Below are 20,636 nucleotides of genomic sequence, written 5' to 3' on the forward strand. Positions count from 1 at the left end.
GGAAAAATTGATTGAATAAGTCAAATAAGTTGTTACCGAGCCCATAAAGTACACATTTTAAACCCCTTAATAATAAAATGTAACTTAGATTTTTACGACGGTTCGTCCTTCATTCAAAAACTATCATAAAAGCTGTCTTATATGCTCAACATTTGATAAAAAGTTTTCTATACTTATAACACACATTAAATTTCTTATTAATTTTGAATACAACTTCGGTTGAAGTTTATTTAAAGTTCAATTTCTCAAAGTGCTTTAATAAAATTAACAATTTTTGGAGCAACTAAAGATTTTTCCGACATGCAAATGTAGTACTTTAATAATATACCAAAAATATGGCATATTTGTAGTATTTTGGTGGTATTTTAATTTGCTGAATTTGAAATGTAATACCTCGCTGTTTTTCTTTCGTTAAATATGTGTAGCGCGTATCTCACAGTCGAGCACGCTCGACTGAAGCTTTCTTACTGGTTTTAGTATTTTTTTTGGTATTTTAATTTGCTTTATTTTAAATGTAATATCTGATTATTTCTCTTTCATTAAGAATAGGTATCTCACAGTCGAGCACGCTCGACTAAAGCTTTCTTACTTGTTTTAGTATTTTGATCGTATTTTAATTTACTTTATTTAAATGTATTATCTGAATATTTCTCTTTCATTAAAAATTGGTATCTCACAGTCGAGCACGCTCGACTTAAGCTTTCATACTTGTTTTAGTATTTTGATGGTATTTTAATTTACTTTATTTTATGTTAAATGTAATATCTGATTATTTTTTTTTTTCATTAAGAATGGGTATCTCACAGTCGAGCACGCTAGACTAAAGCTTTCTTACTTGTTTTGTAAATAATTTCATGACAAATGTCATACTAATGGAAATACCATGCTGATATAAATTTTTCATTTTTCTGTGTCGGATTTTTCCACATAAATTGCAATGCAGCACAGCCAAAAGTCACACCCACACACACACACATACAATTGAACATGCAACAGGCAGCACGCAACGTTGAACGTTGTTTTCCTATTTGGTTTTTGTTTTCTGGGTATGTTTTTAGGGGCAAAGCTTTTCATTGAATTTCCGCTGACTCACAGACGAATCTGCATAAATGTTAGCCCTCAAGTTTGTGAAATTTCCATGAGACATGTCGCAAAGTGGTGGCTTGCCACTTGAGCGTGCCACAGAGGCTTCAAGGCATCACGCTTTCAACTGTCTGTCAGTCAGTTTGCAGTGCAATTCGTTGATAGTCGCAGCAGCATTCTCCTACTTAATTCGTGGCGGGTAAGTGCAGCTCAACATATCCTTTTGGCTCATCCTTTTCATCCTTGACAAATGGCCGCAGCAGCCGTTGTCATGATTGATTTCCATTTCACCAAAAAGAGAGAAAGTGTTAACCCAGTGCAGCAGCTAAGTGGATAACTTAAATTCTGAGCGTTCGTTTTAAATGGCTAAAACTATCGCACACACTCACACTCACAAAGGGGCAGCATTTCAAATGCACCTGTTAACCATTTGGAAAATTTATGACTTCCTTGTTGCTGCGAGTCACGGAACGGCGCTCTTTCTCTTTCCCTCTCTCCCTCCCTCACACACACACACACACACATTCACTTTGCCTGCTATTGTTTTTGCTTAGCTGTGGATAACTGTGGATATCCGCTCTCGAGATGCTCGCCATGTCGTCGAGGTGTTAAGCTGCCAAGTGCAAGGACATGCACATGCAGGCAATAACAATAAAACGCGTGTGTTCTTATACTATATGTGTGTGTGTTCGTGTGTGTGAACAGGCAATAAATAAATTCAACAATGGCTAATTGCAAGCACGCTTCGTTCTATGCACATAGACAAAGCGCATTATGCAAATTCCATAACCTTACAACCTATGACAACAAAGGTTCAAATGGTGCAACTTATATACCCTATAAAATCAAGAGTTTCCTTCTAGCCTAGTCACAGACCAAAAACAAACAAACTTAGCTTATCCGCTTGCTGTAGCGTAAAATGTCGCGGGGTCAATGACACTTGAAATTGTAGCGTAAAAAGTGACATCAACATTTTAAACCTAGCTTGAATTGTCCTATGCTAAATTTTGTATTGCCTGTTATAACAGGTAAAGTAACTATAATATATTTATATATATTTCATTGAATGCTTAAATTTATATACCCTACAAAACATACAACTCGCATGCGGAGAAGGGCTCATCGATTGTAGGCTTTCACTTTCACACTAGCAGCAGCGGCCAAAGGCTGCAGCTAGGCTAAAGAGCAGCGCCAAAGTGGTGAGTTTCACTTTACAATGAGAGTGAGCACGAACGTGAGAGCTAGAATGGAAGAGAGAGAGAGAGTGGGCAGCTTGTTGGTTCGTGTTCAAGGCAAGTTGGCATAGCCGGTCCCGGCAGCAGCTGCTGTGTAATAAGCAATGCATGCCAACAGGCGCCAAGCGAAAATTCACCACTTAAGAGAGCGCAAAGCAAACGTATCGATAGCTGGCATATTAATCGATATGTTGCTGCTGGCAATGGCGGCCATTTGAGTTACATAGAATGGTGCTAATTTTTAATGAAAATCTTTAAAATATGCGAATTTTAAGGCAATTATGAATTATAAAATGTTGTTGCGCATATTTATAAATAATTCACGCTAAAGTAAATGTTTGTTTATGGACGTTTAAAATGTTAGCTGCCTATCGGTTTTTTGGTTGCTTCGATTATTTTCGCTGGCTGCAATCGATGTTGTATTATAATTCACTTGACTGTCGTGTGCGCTCTCTTCTTGGCTGGTAGAAGAATTTTTGTAATTGAAATGGCCGCGACGCGACGAAGTGCTTGCAGTGCGTAGGCGGTTGTCGTAGACTGACGTCGTGGCCCATAGCACGTGCTACGAGTGCGGCGCGTGCAACGGTTACCACCACCAACCAACACCAAACACCACCACCATCATCATCAGCAGCAGCAGCATCAGCAGCAGTTACTGTAACAACAACAACAACAATTACTACTAAAGCAACAACACAGACAAACGACCACAGCATCTAAAGCTGAAGCAGAAGCTCAAGCTGAAATAACAACAATAAAAGCAAAAGCACCAGCAAAGGATACAAAGAAAATGGCTATTAAATAAAGCGTTTGCTCGAATCTGGCTAAAAAGTTGCTGCCTTGTCATTTAAACCCCAAAGACAATTTCAATAATCCAATTTAAAAACCCACAAAAAATGTGAAAGTGTTTATCATAAAAAAAAAATGAATGTGAGTGTGACAATAATTTAATTTTAAGTAATAAACACACACATTTTTGGCACACTGTTATTTGCACCTGACAATAATAATATATTTAAGAGGAAACCAAAGCCAATTTATTTACAAGCTTAATAATTACATATATATACTTATGTGTGTATGTAGTAGACATTTGAGATGAATTGAAATTGAATTGAATTGAATTGAATTGAGGGTAAAGCCAACAACGTGTCGAGCAAAAAGGCGATGTGAGAGCAATGCCATTTACCCAAATAATGCTAAACAAAGAAGAATAACAGCGCAGCGCCAAAAAGTAGGCAACAGTAACAGTAACGAAGCCCACAAAACGCAAACAGGATACTTAAAATATCAAGGCAAATAAATACACACAGCCACACAACACACACGTATACAAACACTGGAGTGTGTGTGTGTGTGTGTAGATGCGTGTGCACATCAACTAAAAATATATTGTGCGCTTCATATTTTTGGACTTGGCCATTTGCAACGTTGTTTGCCAGAGCTGCTGCGTGAATTTTTGCTAAGCAGAGCACGAAATAAATATACATACATAAACAACACCAACAGCAGAAGAAGCATAAAAAAGCCACAGCACCAACACCAACAGCAACAACAACAACAACTGGCTGCTGCTATTGAGGTGTATTTTGAGCCCGCGGCGCGACAGGCGCAAAGCAAACACAGCAAAAGGAAAAACACAAAAACACAGAGGCTGGCAACCAAAACCGAAACAGACGTCGCCTCCTGTGCGTGTGTGTGTGCGTGTGTGTGTAAGATGCCAAATGCTTGCTTCTGAACATCTGAACAGAGATTGATGCTGCCAGTCAAAGCACAAACAACAACGACAATAACAACAACAACTACAACAACACGAAGAAGAACAACCGACAACCGCCGTGCGCCATTCAAACAGCAATTGAGATATGTAAGTAACAACAACAACAACGAAAACGAAAACGAAAAAAAAGGGAGAAAGAAAAACATATACAGACATGTTTAGGGACTTAGCAGCAAATCGACTGCGTATCATTTTGATGTAGCATACTTTTAGGGTTAGCCTACAGGCATGCACTGGCATTTTCGAATGCGCAGCAAAGTATGCTATATTTATTTTTAGTATTGGCATGTGGAACCTGACAGTTGACTGAGCTGTGCGTATGTCTGTGTGTGTGTGGCAAATGAAAAATGTTCGTAAGCGAAAGAGCTTTATGCATATTTTTACAGCATTTAAGTGTGAAATGATGTGTTAGCGCATTATTTGACTTAGGCATGAAAAATGCCAAGACCACAACTTACACACACACACACACACGCGCGCAGACGAAGACAACAGCGTAGCTGTAAACCCTGACAGAGTTGAAGTGGCAAACAAACAGGCCAGATACACACACACAAAAAGCAGGCGGGAGAGCACACAACAACAAAAAAAACGTAAAAATACAAATACAAATAGAAATACAGATACACACACACGCACACAGCAGCTGGAGCTGTACGTGTGACTTACAAGAAAAAACACTTATACGCCACGTTGAACGTGGAACGGTCGCAAGTTTTATCAACTTGTGCGGGCTGCTGCTTGGACGCTGCAAACTCAATTTGGCATTTAGGCTGGCAAAAGCACAACAAATACACACACACATACACTTACACACACACACACACCTATAGCTACAGCAGGAGAGATACACACAGCAGCTAGCCAAGCCGAAAATCGATTGTGATGCTGAAGCAAAAACAAAATAACTGCTCCACAAAGCCCACTCTGCAAATAACAAAAACAACAAAAAAAACGAATGTGAATTTGTGTATGTGTGTGTGCTGAAGCAACTCAATGCTCAATCAGGCAGCGAGCAACGAGTTTGTAAGCCGCTTTCTGCATTTACTGCATGACCCGCTCCACTGAAATATAATTTGGGTTAGATATTTACCCACGCTCCCAACATTGTTTCTTCTTTTCTCCTTCTCCTCCCCCTTCTCTATTAACCCTATTGCAGTCTGGACATCTTCGGCATACATACACCTAATTATCAGGAATTTGCCATACTCAAATTTTAATGCAAAATCAATTAACCAAGTCTGTTGTGACCCAGACAGTCGCTGCAGGCGTCTGATTCTATTGAATCCTCTACTCTTTTTGAAGTCCATGAACTTGCGATTCAATTAAAAAACTCAAGTTCACTTAGATTGCATGGATGTTTGCACTGGCATTTTAACTTGAAAGTCTCGACCGTCTAAAGATATTATCTTTGGGGTAAATCACAAGTTCAACCAGAGTTTGTGCAACTCTTGTGAATTTCGCTGTAGCGAGGAATTAACTTTAGTTGAGGGTCATCGTCTTTTGTTGTTATCTCAAAGACAGCTCTTAATGCTTTCCTCTTTAACTTTACTCTACGCTCAATTAAAATAGTTCGTGAACTCGAAATGTTTGTAGTGGAAATTCCTCTTGTTTTAATTAAATAGATTTTCAATTATATACCTCTTCTTTCATGTTCAACTATTATATATTATTAATTAACTTAGTTGAGGGTCATCGTCTTATGTTCTTATCTCAAAGACAGCTCTTAACATTATACTTTCCTCTTAAACTTTACTCTTGCCTCAATTAAAATAGTTCACCAAATCGACATTTTTTTTTATAAAAATTCCTTTTGTTTTAAATAAATAGATTGCATTTATATTTATTTCTTTTTGTATCATATATTTCTTCTTACATGTTCAAGTATTATGTGTTATTATTGAATAATAGTGAAAGCCTCGCATCCATATATTAATAATAAATGTAATAACGAAATATGTTTCGACATTTTTAATGCAAATTCTTCTGTTGATTGTTAGAAATAATGTTAGGGCATAATTTTAAATTAAATAGGTTGGCAGTTAAATAAACAAAGCAAATATTTTGAAAATCATTTTTGATAATTTAAAGGTATAGTTGTTTTGTTTAAATTTAAAAATATTTTGCAGTTTAAAATGTATTATAAAATTTATCAAAATTGATTCTAACAATGTCGATTTAAACTATTTTCTAATTTAAAAGCTTAAGACTTGTAATTTGCTTTCAAAAGAGATTATACATTTTCGCATTTTCTCATGACTAATAAATTGATTAAAGAAAAATTCAAGAAATTTAGAAATTAGTAACAAACAGTATCAATATGAATATTATATCTTTTGCATTTTCAAATTAATTATAAATTCGGTAATGAAATATTAAACAAAGCTTAAAATGAGTAGCAAAGAATGTAGAACAAAAATAAGTTCTCACATCAAAGTTAAGCCTCATAAAATATTCTCCGAACGTGTTTTTTTATATATAATAAAATACTATGAAATCTTACGCATTTTCTATTGAATAATAAATTCAAGGAATATATAGAAATAGGAATAGTTTTTCAATAAAATAGAAGAAAACTTTTTTGCATTTTCTATTGAATAATTAATTCAAGGAATAAACAGAAAGCTTGAAAAGTAAATTCAAGGAATCTTTTGCATTTTCTATTCAATAATAAATTCAAGGAATAAATAGAAATAGGAATAGTTATTTTTTTTGCTTTAAACTTGAACGCTTATAAATGCTTTCAATAAATATTTCTTCAATATTAAGAAAGAAATATTTTATAAAGTCACAAATAAGTAATAAAAATTAAACTCTCACTTTAAACATTAAGTCCTACAATATTCCTTGAAAGTATATTTTTAAACTCCAACATATCAAACAAATGCCCAACTCTTTGCCGCTGTGTTTGCACTTTGCTGTGTTTTGTTTTATTTTTTGTTCCTTCTTCAATAAATCGAATTGAAAAACTGCCAAAAATTCCAATTTGTGCAATTGTTTTGCGCAGAATTAAGCGAGAGAGAGAGAGAGAGAGAGAGAGAGAGAGAGAGAGGAAGGGAGAGGGAAATGAAAAACGAACGAACGTTTGGCAATTTGTCACAATAAAAAGCAATGCTCATAAGGCCTGTGACACATTTTAATCTATTAATTTAATCGGCTTAAAAATGCACTTAAGTTAAGTACTTAAGAACCTTGATAGAAACTGAAAACTGAAAAAATGTGAAGCACTAAAGAAGAAAACAATTGCGAAAATTAGAGGTAGACTTCAGTTTTTGGTCGTTGTTGGAATGCAAATGATAGTTAGAAGAAGTCGAAGATGCTGCTCATTAGTTGTTGCCTGGCAACCGAGTATTTAGATGTCTTTTTGCAATTTAATTAAGTTGGAAAATTCGTTTGATATACACAATAATTTTTAATGAAATGTGCTCGCAGCAACCCAGGGCAACAACAACTACAACACATTTACTACGGCTGCAAAAGAGGCGATAATGGAACTACAATATACGTAAAATGTGAAGAGAGGGAGAAAAATTTAATGCCAGTAAACTGCGCCACAGGATGAGCGAAGCAACAACAAACTGTTGCAGCCGTATCTCTCTGTGTTTGTGTGTGTGTGTGTCCTTGATGCAGTAGCAGCAGCCTTTTATCCTGGCCATAAACCAGTCAAGTTTTGCCCACACACACACAGACACACAGAATTGCAGTGAAGCGTCTCTGCATAAGTCGCTTTCAATGCCAAATCGTGCACTGCAATTGCGATGGAAATCTAATTAAAATCTGAGGTGCGCATAATGAATGCAATTCCGCAATAGAATTGATGTGAAACAACTTGGCCAACTGGCTGCTAATATATAAATTATTGCATGCTAGAGAGTCATACGCCCCGTGGTACGTACCAAAGTGCCATGCGAAAGCGTTCGAGTACAAAAATCAATTTCCGTTCAAAACAGACACTGGGCAAACATCGCAGTTGTAAACTGCGAATGAAATTGAAATACAAGCGCTTAATGTCTGGCTGACTAACTGATAAATGTAACTGGGTAGCTAGCTAGCTATGTGACTATGTGACCAACCACACAATAGATTCAATGACTGACTGTGTGACTGACTGACTGAATGTCTTTGGTTCAGTGCACACACAACGTTAACGTTGGTCGCTCAAAAGTATCTGAGTGACAGTGAGCGGCATCCTGCACGCAACTTGCCCAGAGCGACATCTATCAGCACATTTCGACATCCTGTGCCTTGTGCCTCGTTGCTATCACACACACACACCCCGCACACACACCCCGCACACACACACACAACCCTCACATCCCACAAAGATAGATAGATTCATTGCTCGCCCAGGCATCATAAACCGCTGCCACGTGCGCTCGAAAAGACGACGTCAAAAAACAAAGCAGCAGCCACAGTCAGTCTGTCAGTTCGTCAGTTCGTCAGTGGTGCAGTCAGTCAGTTCGTCAGTTAGTCAATATTACCATTGGCGCCTTGACTAATGAAAGTAAAGCTGCCAACGCTGTCATTGTCATCATCAAGCTTGTTGGCTGCTGATCAAAATGTAAACTAAAAACGACACAGCAAACGAGCGAAATGATAATGAGTACAAAGCAATGATGATGATGATGTTCTTCATGTTCCTCATGATGATGTTGATGTTGCTGATGTTGACTGTTGACAGTAAATACGCATTGCTTGTGTTGCAGCAAATTGGCTCGACTTTTATCTAAATTTTAAAAGCAAACTTGTATACAAATCGTAAACTTATTAAGACGCTGTTCAACGACTGTTTGACCAGCTCAAAGTTGAACTTCATCCTTTGAAGCAAACTCTATTTTAGAGCAAAAATCTTTAATTTAATTTAACTGAATTTTAAATACAATTATTCACTTATTTAATGACAACTTCAGGTCTTTAAGTAACTCTACTTTAAAGCAAAAATTTGTTATTTAATTTAAGAAATTTCAATTTCAACTTTCACTCAATTTAAGTGCACTTTTATTGCAAGTGAATAAATTATATTAAGTCAAAAGGTTGTACTTTGGAAATCAATTAAATTTAAATCAATAGCAATTTAAATTAAATTCATTCATACTTTAGACGACATTCAATTTAATTGCAAGTGATTCAATCTTTCAAAGAAGAAAAGTTTTCTTTAGAAAAATATTACATTCTATTTAATTGTATTATTAAAGTATTTTAAAATCTTTTTCACTTAACGACAACTCTGATTCATAGCAAAAAGTATGTAATTTAATTAAAATCAATTGCAATTTACAGTTTATTAAATTACTTTGCACTTAACGGAAACTTCAACTCTCACTCGAGTTAAGCGCAATTTAATTGCAAGTGATTAAATGTTATGAAGCCAAAAAGTTCTCTGTTTAAGTCCGATGCAACTTTGCGAATCGATTAAAAAGTGCTGCAAAACTCCCGCACCGAAAAAGTTATTTCATATTTAGCTTGAATGAGAAGCAAAGCGATATTGAACAGCAAGTTAAGCCTCAATAAATAATTGAATTTTGTTAAGCGAACTAAAAAGTTTGCAAGTCGAGAGCTGTTCATACATTGCGTCCATCAATTGCAGTAACTTTTGCACTTGCATATTTCATTGGAAATTTGTTGTTGTTGACTCTGGAGAAAGTTAATTACGCCAAGGTAAAGCCGAGTTTAATTTGCCATTTAACACTCCGAAATTTAAGCGAAATTTGAGCTTGATTGGTATTGAAATTAATCACATTTCCGTGTGCGCGGCAAATTGTGCGTATGCGAAGCGAGTTAACCTGAAGGATGCTTCCAGGAACTGCTATTCATATGTGTGTTGAGTGTATTGACTGTATTTATATGTGTGTGTGTGTATAAAGGGGGCGTGTCTTGGCGTAGGCAACACGTGCTTAGTCTAGTTGAGCGATGGCAAAGCGTATTGATGGCATAATCCTTGGGGCAGCCAAAGCGAAGCCTGCCTTCAACTTTGTGCTCTAAAGTTGGCCCAATAAAGCATATGTATGAGTGTGTGTGTGTGTGTGTGTGTTCACATGTAAACAGGACATGACAATGCAAAATCCTTGCGGATTTAAACAACGGCCACTATTTGCTCGAAGTAAACTCGCTTCACATTCACAACGACAAGGACAATCACAAGCGTATAAAAGTTAGCGAAATATATAGTAAGAAGTGCGGAGAGAAGTACTACGGACAGGAGAGAGGGATAGGGGGGAATGGCTTGTGTGTGCATATCCATTCAGTGACGCCCAATTGCCGCCCATTTGCGAGCGAACACAATTTTCTGCATTTCACTCATGTGCAAATCAAACATGACAGCTGAGTGGCAGGCAAACATTCCCGCCAGCCCCAAAAGCATAGACAGCATATATGTATAACATACATATAGTATATACTATAGTAGACAGTTAGACTCAGACCACATCATTTAATGACATTCAATTTCATATATTCCCTCACTCTCGCATCTCTGTGAACCGATCGCAGTCGACGGAAATGAGACGAAATCAAATTGGAAGGCCCAAAAATCGAAGAAACACCAAAGCAGGAACTGTGAACTGCGATTGGGAAGCAACCGAATGGGTAGGAAGGGGAAGAGGAAGGGAATGAGAAGAGGGAATAGCTATATGTGCTATATAGTAATGCTGATGATGATGATGACTGTCACTCGTTGACACGCCTATTGAATGTAAAACGAAAATGAAAATAAGTTGAATTGCTGTCGCTAAAACTCATTCTATTTGACGACTAAAAGATACCTCTTAGAGACGTAAATCAAGAAGAATATAGGCAGATATAAATATTTTATTATTACTTTCCTTGACTTTCTTAATAGGAATTAAACCAATTGTTGCTGTCAAAAGTAGTTTGAAATTAAGTCATCGAACTTTATGCGAATTGAGAGCTAGATAGTGAGGAAAATGTATTTTGTTAATATTGACCTTTATTTATTTAAAATTTGTAAAAATGGATTATGGGTTCCTACAGAAAAAAGTGTTAAAATTAAGAAAAATCTTAATCAAGTTTTCATATGCAAATTTAACATCGAAATCTTGTTTCAACTTTTTTTAACCTAGAATTCTGGATTAAAGAATTTTTTGTAAGATGTAAAAGTATAGTACTTAGAATCACGATTTGAATTCTACTTTTCAATCTAGAATTTTCTTCTGTTTGTAGATACAAATGTTGTACTATCTTCTACTAATCTAAGATCTATAAAGCTGCCGGTTATATAAATTATGTTATATCATTGGCTAGAAAAATCAGGAATACTTATTTTTGGAATTGGGGAGGTGCAGCAAATAAACACAGAGAGACAGAAAAGTAATTGAGTCATGAATAAAATCTTGAATGAAGATTATATGATGCTAAATTTTAACTAAGGTACAAACCTTTTTAGATATGAGGTGTGAGCACAACTTACTATTATATTTCATTCCAAGTTATATAAATTTTTCAATATTAATTATCTAGGATAAGCGTTCTTTTCAGTTCTTCTAGTTTGAATCTTAAAGCTTAAACTTTTCTACAATTTGTTTTGCCAGATATTTTTTATTAAATCCTTCACTTAAAAACAAGTGAAATAAGTTCTATTCATTTTATTTTCAGTTGCGTAAGGTCCTAAAATAATCAGGCAAGTTAAAGCACTTAACTCAGTGAAGTATTAACTCTAATCATTGCAATTTCTACACTTCTCTCTGTCTCTCTGTGTTTATTTCCTGCACCTCCCCAATTCCCAAAATAAGTATTCTTCATTTTTCCAGACAGTGATATAACATAATGATGGGCAAACGGATATAGCGTTTAGCAATGGCAAACAACTAATACGACCCACATTAGAGCTGTCTCTTATGCAAGGTATAATCAAATCAGGCAGCGGATGTAGGCAACATAGAATTCAGTGAGCATAGAAGGCGTCTAATAGTGGCCAGCTGCAGAGGTCACCCTTACCTAGGGAAAGAGCAGAGAAAGAGATAGATATAGAGAAAGCAAAAGAGAGGGAGAGAAGTCGCACACATAGAGAATTTTGCAATTTTTAACAATTTGCCTTTGCCCGTTGCGACTTGCGACTTGAAAGCCGCACACTTGAGAGCATAGTTGGATTTTCATTGCCGCCATTTGTAGCACGCGCATAACAATACAATAGAAAAGAGGGTGAGGGAGAGGGGGAGAGGCGCGCACACACACACACACACACACACACTCAGACTTATGCAGGTCGACACAATCGCACAATCACATTATGTCCCACACCAGCGCAATTCTGATTGCACAATTACTTACAATGGTTCGCATTTTGTTCGCTTTCAATGCGTCTGCTCTTTCTATGTGTGTGTGTGTGTGTGTATTTGTCGCATTGTGTGTGTAAGTGTGAGTGTCTATAATATTTTGTTTGCTAATTGTATGGGCGTGCCTGTGTTTGTGTGTGTGTGTCTGTCTGAGTAAAACGCAACGAATTCTGCTTGTCATTCTTGCGTTACGTAAAGCTCGCAGCAGACAACATTCCTATACTCTTCTTTGTGTATGTGTGTGTTTGTATTTTGGTGTATATGTGTGTGTGTAATTTGAGCCGTAATACTTGCTCTCGCATTACATCCACCTTTGAAGTGCAACCGAGTCGCGATTGTTGTTGTTCTTAATACCATTATTATTATTGTTGTTGTTGTCGCTTCTATCTCATTTAGTTAAAGGATTCTGCATATAAACTGATTTACCGCTTCCTTCCTTCCCCTTCCATCTTCTATCTATCTTTCTCTTTGCTTGCGGTAAGCAAAGCTCCTGAATAACGGTAACAACAATCGCATAAGCTGATTTGTTTTCCACCAACTAGACTCTTTTATATAAGTTTGCTTTTTCCCATTTTTCACCGTTCAAAAGTTCTTTTCCAAACAACGCTAATTATCAGTATTTGCTCTAATTATCAGTAACTTTCTCTGCTAACAGTTTTAGTTGTATTGCAAGAGGTTATGATGGACTTGCAAGTGTTCTTAAAATTGCAACAATTTCAATTCGAAATAATAAATATCATAAAATATAAAATATATAAATAAATAAATTACAATTAGTCATGAATAAAATCTTGAATCAAGATTATGTGATGCCAAATTTTAACTAAGAAGGTTTTTCCTTAAAATTACAAAAAAAAAAATCTAAATAAATTATGTTATAGCTCAAGCTTTTAATCTTATTTCAAGAATGAATAAATCTCGAACTTAAATCAAGATTAAACATTGTAAAATTCAGAAAATGTTCTATAGAGATGTTGAGATGATGATGCTCAATAATTGGTTAAGACTTAATTAAATCTTTAAATAATCTTGGAATTGTTTTAAATATTTATAAAAACATTAACATTAATCTGCTAAAAAGACTTTCGTTTAAAGTATTTCAAAGTATTATAAATGTAATCTTAATCTCTTTTAAGAAAAAAAGGGAAGCCCTTTGAATTAATTGCATTTAAATATTTTTTCATTTTGAATTTTAATATTCGCAATAATTGCTTTTTAGTAATGTTTTATTTGCTTTAAAATTGATTTATGGAAAGTAATGCATTCAATTTAAACTAAATTTGAATACCAGAATCAATTTCCCATTGATTGATCTCTTAAGAAATGCTTTTGACTTCAAGTCCTTTAGTTTGGTAGAAAATTGTAAAGTTTCTCGATAGAGATTGATGCTTTAGACCTCATAGTTACCCACACTGCAACAACCTCAGCTTTTGACCTATTTCAAGCTGCCTTGCCATTATTTCTTGTACTTTTTACTCGCAAAATTCGTTGCAAAAGGAGTCCACAGCTTCAAAGCTGAAATCTGAAACTCTGTGGACAAAGTGGAAGTTGCAAGTAACGAGCGAGAAGCACCTGACGTCGGCTGTTGCACAAACTAATTAAATGCGCACACATAATTTATGAGCAACGCAAATGAAAGGAAAATAACTAGCAGCAGGGTAATAAATTTGAATTATGCTCCATCCTCCAAAGGCCGACACGCAAAGCAAACAAAAAAGAGAGAAGTGAGTGCAAAGCGCAAAAAACAACGTTGGAATATTGTGAGTTAGAAATTTTACGCATAGCTGGGCACTCACATACTGAGACAGAGGGAAAGAGAGGGAGAGGCAGAGAGAGAGAGAGGGAGAGGGAGAGACACTCTCAAACTACGACTGGCACTCACACACGTCGTTGAAATTTTTCATGATTTTTTTTTTGTATATTTTTAATTTTTTTAACTTGGCCTGCGACGTGCTGGGCTCAGCGACCCACAGAGGGCTCTGACAGGGCATAGTAATGAAATTCCAAGAAGCCTCGGACCACAAGCGGATGAGAAAATATGCGAATGAAAGGAGTAAGTGCGACGAGGAGGGACCTAAAAGAGGAGAACTCTAGAAAATGGAGAGCACGACATAGATAGAGAGAGAGAGACAGGGAGAGATAGCATCCCATATGGGTAACATTATTAGGACACACGTCCGTTCAAATCGCACCCATGTCATTCATGATTGGTGGATTCCGTCTTGGCCTTGGCCTCCGCCTCGGCCTCGCCCATAGCTAGAGTGTCCAGCTAACCAGTTGTCCAAGCAGCGTCAGGATGCTGCCAAGACAAATTAAGCAATGGCCCCCAGGCAATTTGATGGACTCGGACTTGCTCGAGAATTTTGGGTATGAGCTCGAGCTGTTTGCGTAATTGGCTTGCCACGCCCCCCAGGCGTCCAGCTTACCCACCATCTCTTGCATAACTCGCCCAAGTGTTGGCATTTTAATGATGCGAAACTTCTTTCATTCGAAACCCTTAAGTTACGTTGCATTTGCTTATTATTGTCGAAGAGAATATTTCTAAAAATATAGCATATTTATTGGGGCAGGTAACAAGTCTGGCTTATCTTGCCACGCCCACACCTTCGCCGTCTTGCATAACTTGTACATGCGTTAGCATTTTAATGATGCACAAATTCTTTCATTTCAAAACCCTTAAGTTACCTTGCATTTTTTTATTGTCTAATATGATATTCAAAAAAATGTAACATACTTATTCGGGCAATTAATAATACTTGCTTGCTTTGCCACGTCCACGCCTTCGCCGTCTTGCATAACTAACTCATGTGTTGACATTTTAATGATTTAAAATTTAAGTATTTAAATTTTGATGCATTTGCTTATTATTTTTGTTTAATAGGAAATTGCACAAGCATCAAAAAATATTGTAGCATACTTATTGGGGACAAGCAACAAAGACTCGAGCAAATAATATAGAAATAAGCTGCAGAAGGACTCGGGTTGGCAATTTACTTGAAAATAATTCAATTTGGCTGTTGGCTGCTGGAGTGGCATTCGCATTTGCCGTCCCGTCGGCAAATAAATATTAAAAATGCATAGAAAATTTCTTTATGAATGTGTATGCACGTTCCACACACACACACACACAAACACACGCGCACAAATATATGTGTACATACACACAGAAATTATTATATTTGCCTGGCATTTGTATGCTTAATGCCAATTCCAAACTCATATGAACCATAAACTGTTTGCTTTTGTTAGCCGAGAGCCTCAAGAGCACTCGCATGTGGCCAAATACGAATTTGCGACGCAACGCAACGCAAAATAAAAAAAAAATCAAAGCCAATGGCAATGGTAGAGAGGTAACAGAGATTGAGTGTGAGGTGAGCCTTTTCTGGCTCTGGACAGTAGTCCTGGCAACCCCCTCGAATGGAAATGGAGGAGCAGCTGCCGTCTCTTTGGACTCATCAGTCCAAGATAAACAGATGTCAAGTGCTTGTCCCGCGTTGGGCGTTCAAGATCTACTTTTAATGATGTTCAGCCGGGGTCATCGTCATCCTCTTCTACTCATTCACGTCCGTCGCTGTCGTTGTCGTTATCGTTTTGTCGTCTAGCATGTGCCAAGTGTCAATTTTTCAAAAATTTCTCAAATGCCAAACAAATCGCAAATCACAAATCACACTGCCAAACAAAGTTCTTCTGGCCAAGATGTCGTTCTTTTTGTTGCTGCTGCAGAGGCAAATCATTGCGAGCTTCAGATTGAAAAGGTTTAAATTCCAAGCAAATGAAAATTTTCTTTCATTATTGTTGTTGTTGTTGTGGCTGATTGCTTTCGCAAACAATATTAAGTATACCTCTAGTTGTACAGCTGCCGCAGCGCCGTCAGTAGCAAAGTCTGTGTATGTGTTGTTGTTGTTCTGAGAAAATATTTGCACAAAGTTAACGCAGTAAATTACATTCGGTATATGGAAATGGCAAACGGAATTCCAAGTTAATCAGCGAGTTACTTCTGTAGCAACAACAACAGCAACAATAACAACGGCAAGAAAGGCATTTGAATGCGGGCTTTTGCTTAGTTAAGTTGCGTTGAGTTGCTAAATATTTTTACAGACAATGCGCATTTAGTTAATTTTCATAACAACGCAAATTGTTGAATTAATGTTAAATTTTAAATGTGCTGCATACTTTCAGGGGCAGCAAAATAGAAAAATGGATGCATTGCAAAGTTTGCTTTGGTTAGATGTTTAAATAGTTGCGGGTTAAACAAAGTTTTTTGTTTATCTGGTTAACTGCTGCATATTTAATGGTTTCACAAGTTATACATAGAATATTCTTAAATAGAAAAATCGAATAGCGGACAAATTTAGTTTATTTGTTCTTATGATATGAGTATGAAGTTTTTAAATTATTCCCAAATGAGTTTTTATGGTATTTAGTTGGTGTACTACTTCAATTACTTAATAAATTAATCAAATAACATAAATCAAAAACTTTAAGTATAATAAATATTCATCTGCATTATAAAATATTTTGAACAATTCTGTAAATTTTGCTTTACTAAGAGATTAAATGAGATTAAACAAGCATTTATCTAGCTATATATAGCTGCAAAGCTTATGCGGCTTCAACAATTCATATTTAGTTAGTTTAAAATGCAACAAATGTATATTAAATGTAAAAGATAATACTTAAAGTAAACCTTGAGTATTTCTTTACTTCACCTTTTAGTTGCATTCAAAAAATGTACTTGAAATTTGAACGTTAGTTAATAATACTTAAAGTAAGCTTTTTAGATTCCACTTCTTTAGATTTAATTTTATTAAAAAAATAGATTTTTAAAGTCAATACTTCTACACTTTATGATGTTTGATGTTTTCCTTCAGCTTAACTTACTTAAGCACAAGCTTCACTTTTTTAGACTTAAGTTGAATAAAATATTATTTATATTCATTGTCAAATATTTACAAATTGCTTCACCTGGCAAACAAGCCAAGTAAATTGCAATTGAATTGCATAAGCTACTTGTGCCATTATATTATATATATTTTATTATAGTATATGCAAAGCTTGCAATTCTGCAATTTGCCGAAAATCGCATTAATTAATGTCGCAAATAATTGGCATTTGCAGCACAAAATTCCTCGGAATTCGAGCAGAAGCAAGACATAAGGACAGCTTGTTGTTGTTGTTGTTGACTCACTTGTCAGAGTTGAGTGAATCCTATTAGTGTCAATTATTGTCCTTGACATATTATAAAGCAGAGCAGGGCAGAGCTGGGAGCAAAAAGGAGGAGGGATGGCATCGCACTCTGGCAGCTCACAGGTCGGAGACCCGTGTGTATGCATTGTATGCTTGCTCTTGCTCGTTTCTGTTTCTGTCTCTGTCTCTGTTTCTGTTTCTCCCTCTGCCATTGAGCATGCACATTGTACTTTCACCTGTTGCACCTGTCTCGCTCTGGCAGCTGCTCAGTGGAATTGTGAAAACTGGAAAATTGTGTGTACACAGTACGCAATTTAGGTCGCATTGATGTATTACCATATGCCAGAGCAACTCTTACCTGTGGCTTTCACTCTTCACTCTCCACTCTCGCTTTCTCTCTCCTTCTCTTTCCATCTCTCTCTTGACAATCGAATTTTCGCCTTGTGCTTGTGCCCCAGCAATCAAAGTGCGGCTTAAAAGTTAATTACACCACGACCCAATAAATTATCACATTTATTGACTCGACTTTTTATTGATGTGCCATTGGCAGTGGCTGCTGCTGCTTGCTGGTGTCTTCTCTCTTCATTCTCTCATTCCAGAGAGTATTTAGCCTTCAACTGTGGCTGCCACAACTCAATCACAATTGAGCAGCACGCGGCTCATAAATCGTTCAATTATTCCCAGTTTTGCTACCCAAAAAGCAAGAACAAGCAATAACAACAGCATCAGCATCAACTTAAAAGCGCCTTTATTTACCACTGTCAAAGGCAATATTGTGTATTATATGCTGACAGCTTTAAGGCCCATCTGCTGACACAGTTCTCTCTCCACAAGCAGCAGCAGGAGGAGCGGGAGGAGTGTCAACAAATGAATATTCGGCAATATGAAAGTGGCTCACAATAATGCCCACACACTTATATAATGCCACTATATGAATGTGGGTCCTTATACTCGTATATATACTGAGATATAGACGTTACAAATATGACACTAGTGTGATAATGAACTAGAACTATGACAAAGCGAATTTCATGTCTGTGATGTGCTCGTGATCCTCACGGCTTATAATTCATTTTTGTCATTTTGTTAAGTAAAAGTGAAAGTTGCATTAATCTAATGATGAGTATATTCAATACTAATCAGTATATATTTCCTAAGGATATTAACATTTTTTTAAGTTTGTTTTCTTCTAAGTCTTAAATTTAACATTACATTTTTTTAACTGTTTATTTTGTTTGGTTTTTCTCTTTTATAAAAATGAATTTTACATTTGAAAAAGTGTGTTCCAAGAGAAATCCATAGTAATGCTAAACACTTTTCTGTTGTCTTACAAAAATTAAATATATTTTAAACTATATTTTATACTAAGTATTAGTATATAAGTATATTTTATATTTCTTTCAATGTACTTAATAAATTATCTATATCTATTATTTCGTATATATTATATTATATTCTTATTATTATTATTATTAATTTTGTTATTTATTTTATAGGATAATTTGGATAAAATAAAAAAATAAAAATGTATATACCAAATATAACTTTTGATATAGTTTCGTATTTTTACGTATTAGGTATTACCTTCGTATTCTTTGTTTATCGATAATACCGCTTTCGAGTATAGCTTTCATTCATATTATTTCATTGATATTGTATTGTGAAGTATTATTATTTATAAACTAAATTTTACTTATAAAATCCACCAATGAAATCTATACTCTATAAAATCGAAGAATATCTTTGATTTATCGAGTCAGTTAAGAAACTTAAGCAAGTTACTTATTGCTTAATCTCTTAAGAGTTCTACTTAACCGGATGTGCTGCTGAAGCTATTCCACGACACGCGCTCATCTCTAAGTTAAAGTCTTTCACAATACCAATCTCAATATGAAAATATTGGTGTTCGCTCTCTCTCTCTCTCTCTTTCTCTATGTGCTCTCACCCAGAGGCCAATGTCATTGTCTGTGCGGTGTTTTGTTATGTGGCCCCGGCTAATGGCATATCCATTAGACACAAAAGGCCAAATTGCGTGGCATGGTAACGTTTCCGTTGCCGTTCATCGGCATCCTTACACACTTCCATCTCTCTAGCTGAATGTGTGTGTGTGTGTGTGTGATTGCTGCATTTGGATGGGGGAGGGGGGACCGAAGGCAACGAAGCTTTATTGTCACGTACTGGACAAAGTGTGAGCCATTGGGCCATTGCATAATTGATTTTTATTCATGTGAACACTTTTGCCCCCTGGCGATTTGCATTTACTGTTCACTTCTCGTAGTACGAATTTGTTATGCACAGCATGCACACACACACAGGCATGAAAGTGTGAGTGTGTGTCTGACATTATTTGGTTCAAAGTTACTCAATGTTTGCCACATATGTGTTAATGCTGTTGAACTTTGTTTCCGCTTTTGCAGTTTGATTTCGCTTAATGACGACGCTGATTAAAACATGAACGCACTCGATATGAATAAACAATTTCTAAGCGTGACGCAGGATCCGCACTCGCACTCAAGCGATGCCCAACGCAATCGCACTCGGTAAGTTTCAGCTCAAGTTACCCCAACCACTTCTTTACTCAACTCAACTCATCTCTTCTCTCTTCCCTCCTTGCAGCTCGGAGCGTGCCTCAAGTTTGGCCCTGCCACTCAACTCGCTGCTGGATTTTTATGACAAGCAACAGGAGCAATGCAAATCGGTTACCCTTCTGCCGTTGCCCAGCACTGGCAGCAGCATCGTCCGTCGCCATTCATCCCACTACTATCCGATGCTCGAGGATAAGCAGAAGGCGACGCAGTTGCCACAAGCCAACGCAGAACTGCTGGTAAGCACTTGATGAAATCCTTGGCCATACCTTGGCATGCAACAAATTCCACATTGATTAATTGTCTAGTCGCTAGAGTAAGCACACAGTGTTCGCTTGTCGGAGATGGAGCAAATCTTAAATTTAGAGCTAAATTATTTAGCCAAAACATAACTGAAACCATAAAAACTTCATAGTCAAATCGAATCGAAACCAAGTTTAAACTTCAATTTAAGAATGTTTTATGCCGCACAGAA

General features: G+C 36.4%; 1 protein-coding gene across 1 annotated transcript in view; it reads left to right on the plus strand.

Annotated features, from left to right (window-relative positions):
* The first annotated feature begins 2,833 nt into the window (after nucleotides 1-2,833).
* LOC132790440 (uncharacterized) overlaps nucleotides 2,834-20,636 on the plus strand; it is a 28,074-nt gene continuing 10,271 nt past the window's right edge. The window contains exons 1-3 of the mRNA XM_060798960.1: nucleotides 2,834-4,185; nucleotides 19,994-20,116; nucleotides 20,193-20,400. Coding sequence (XP_060654943.1) covers nucleotides 20,028-20,116; nucleotides 20,193-20,400 — 297 coding nt within the window. The 5' untranslated portion in view covers nucleotides 2,834-4,185; nucleotides 19,994-20,027. The remainder of the gene's footprint in view (nucleotides 4,186-19,993; nucleotides 20,117-20,192; nucleotides 20,401-20,636) is intronic.

Source organism: Drosophila nasuta, chromosome 3 (assembly GCF_023558535.2).
Source record: "Drosophila nasuta strain 15112-1781.00 chromosome 3, ASM2355853v1, whole genome shotgun sequence".
Taxonomy (NCBI): Eukaryota; Metazoa; Arthropoda; class Insecta; order Diptera; family Drosophilidae; genus Drosophila; species Drosophila nasuta.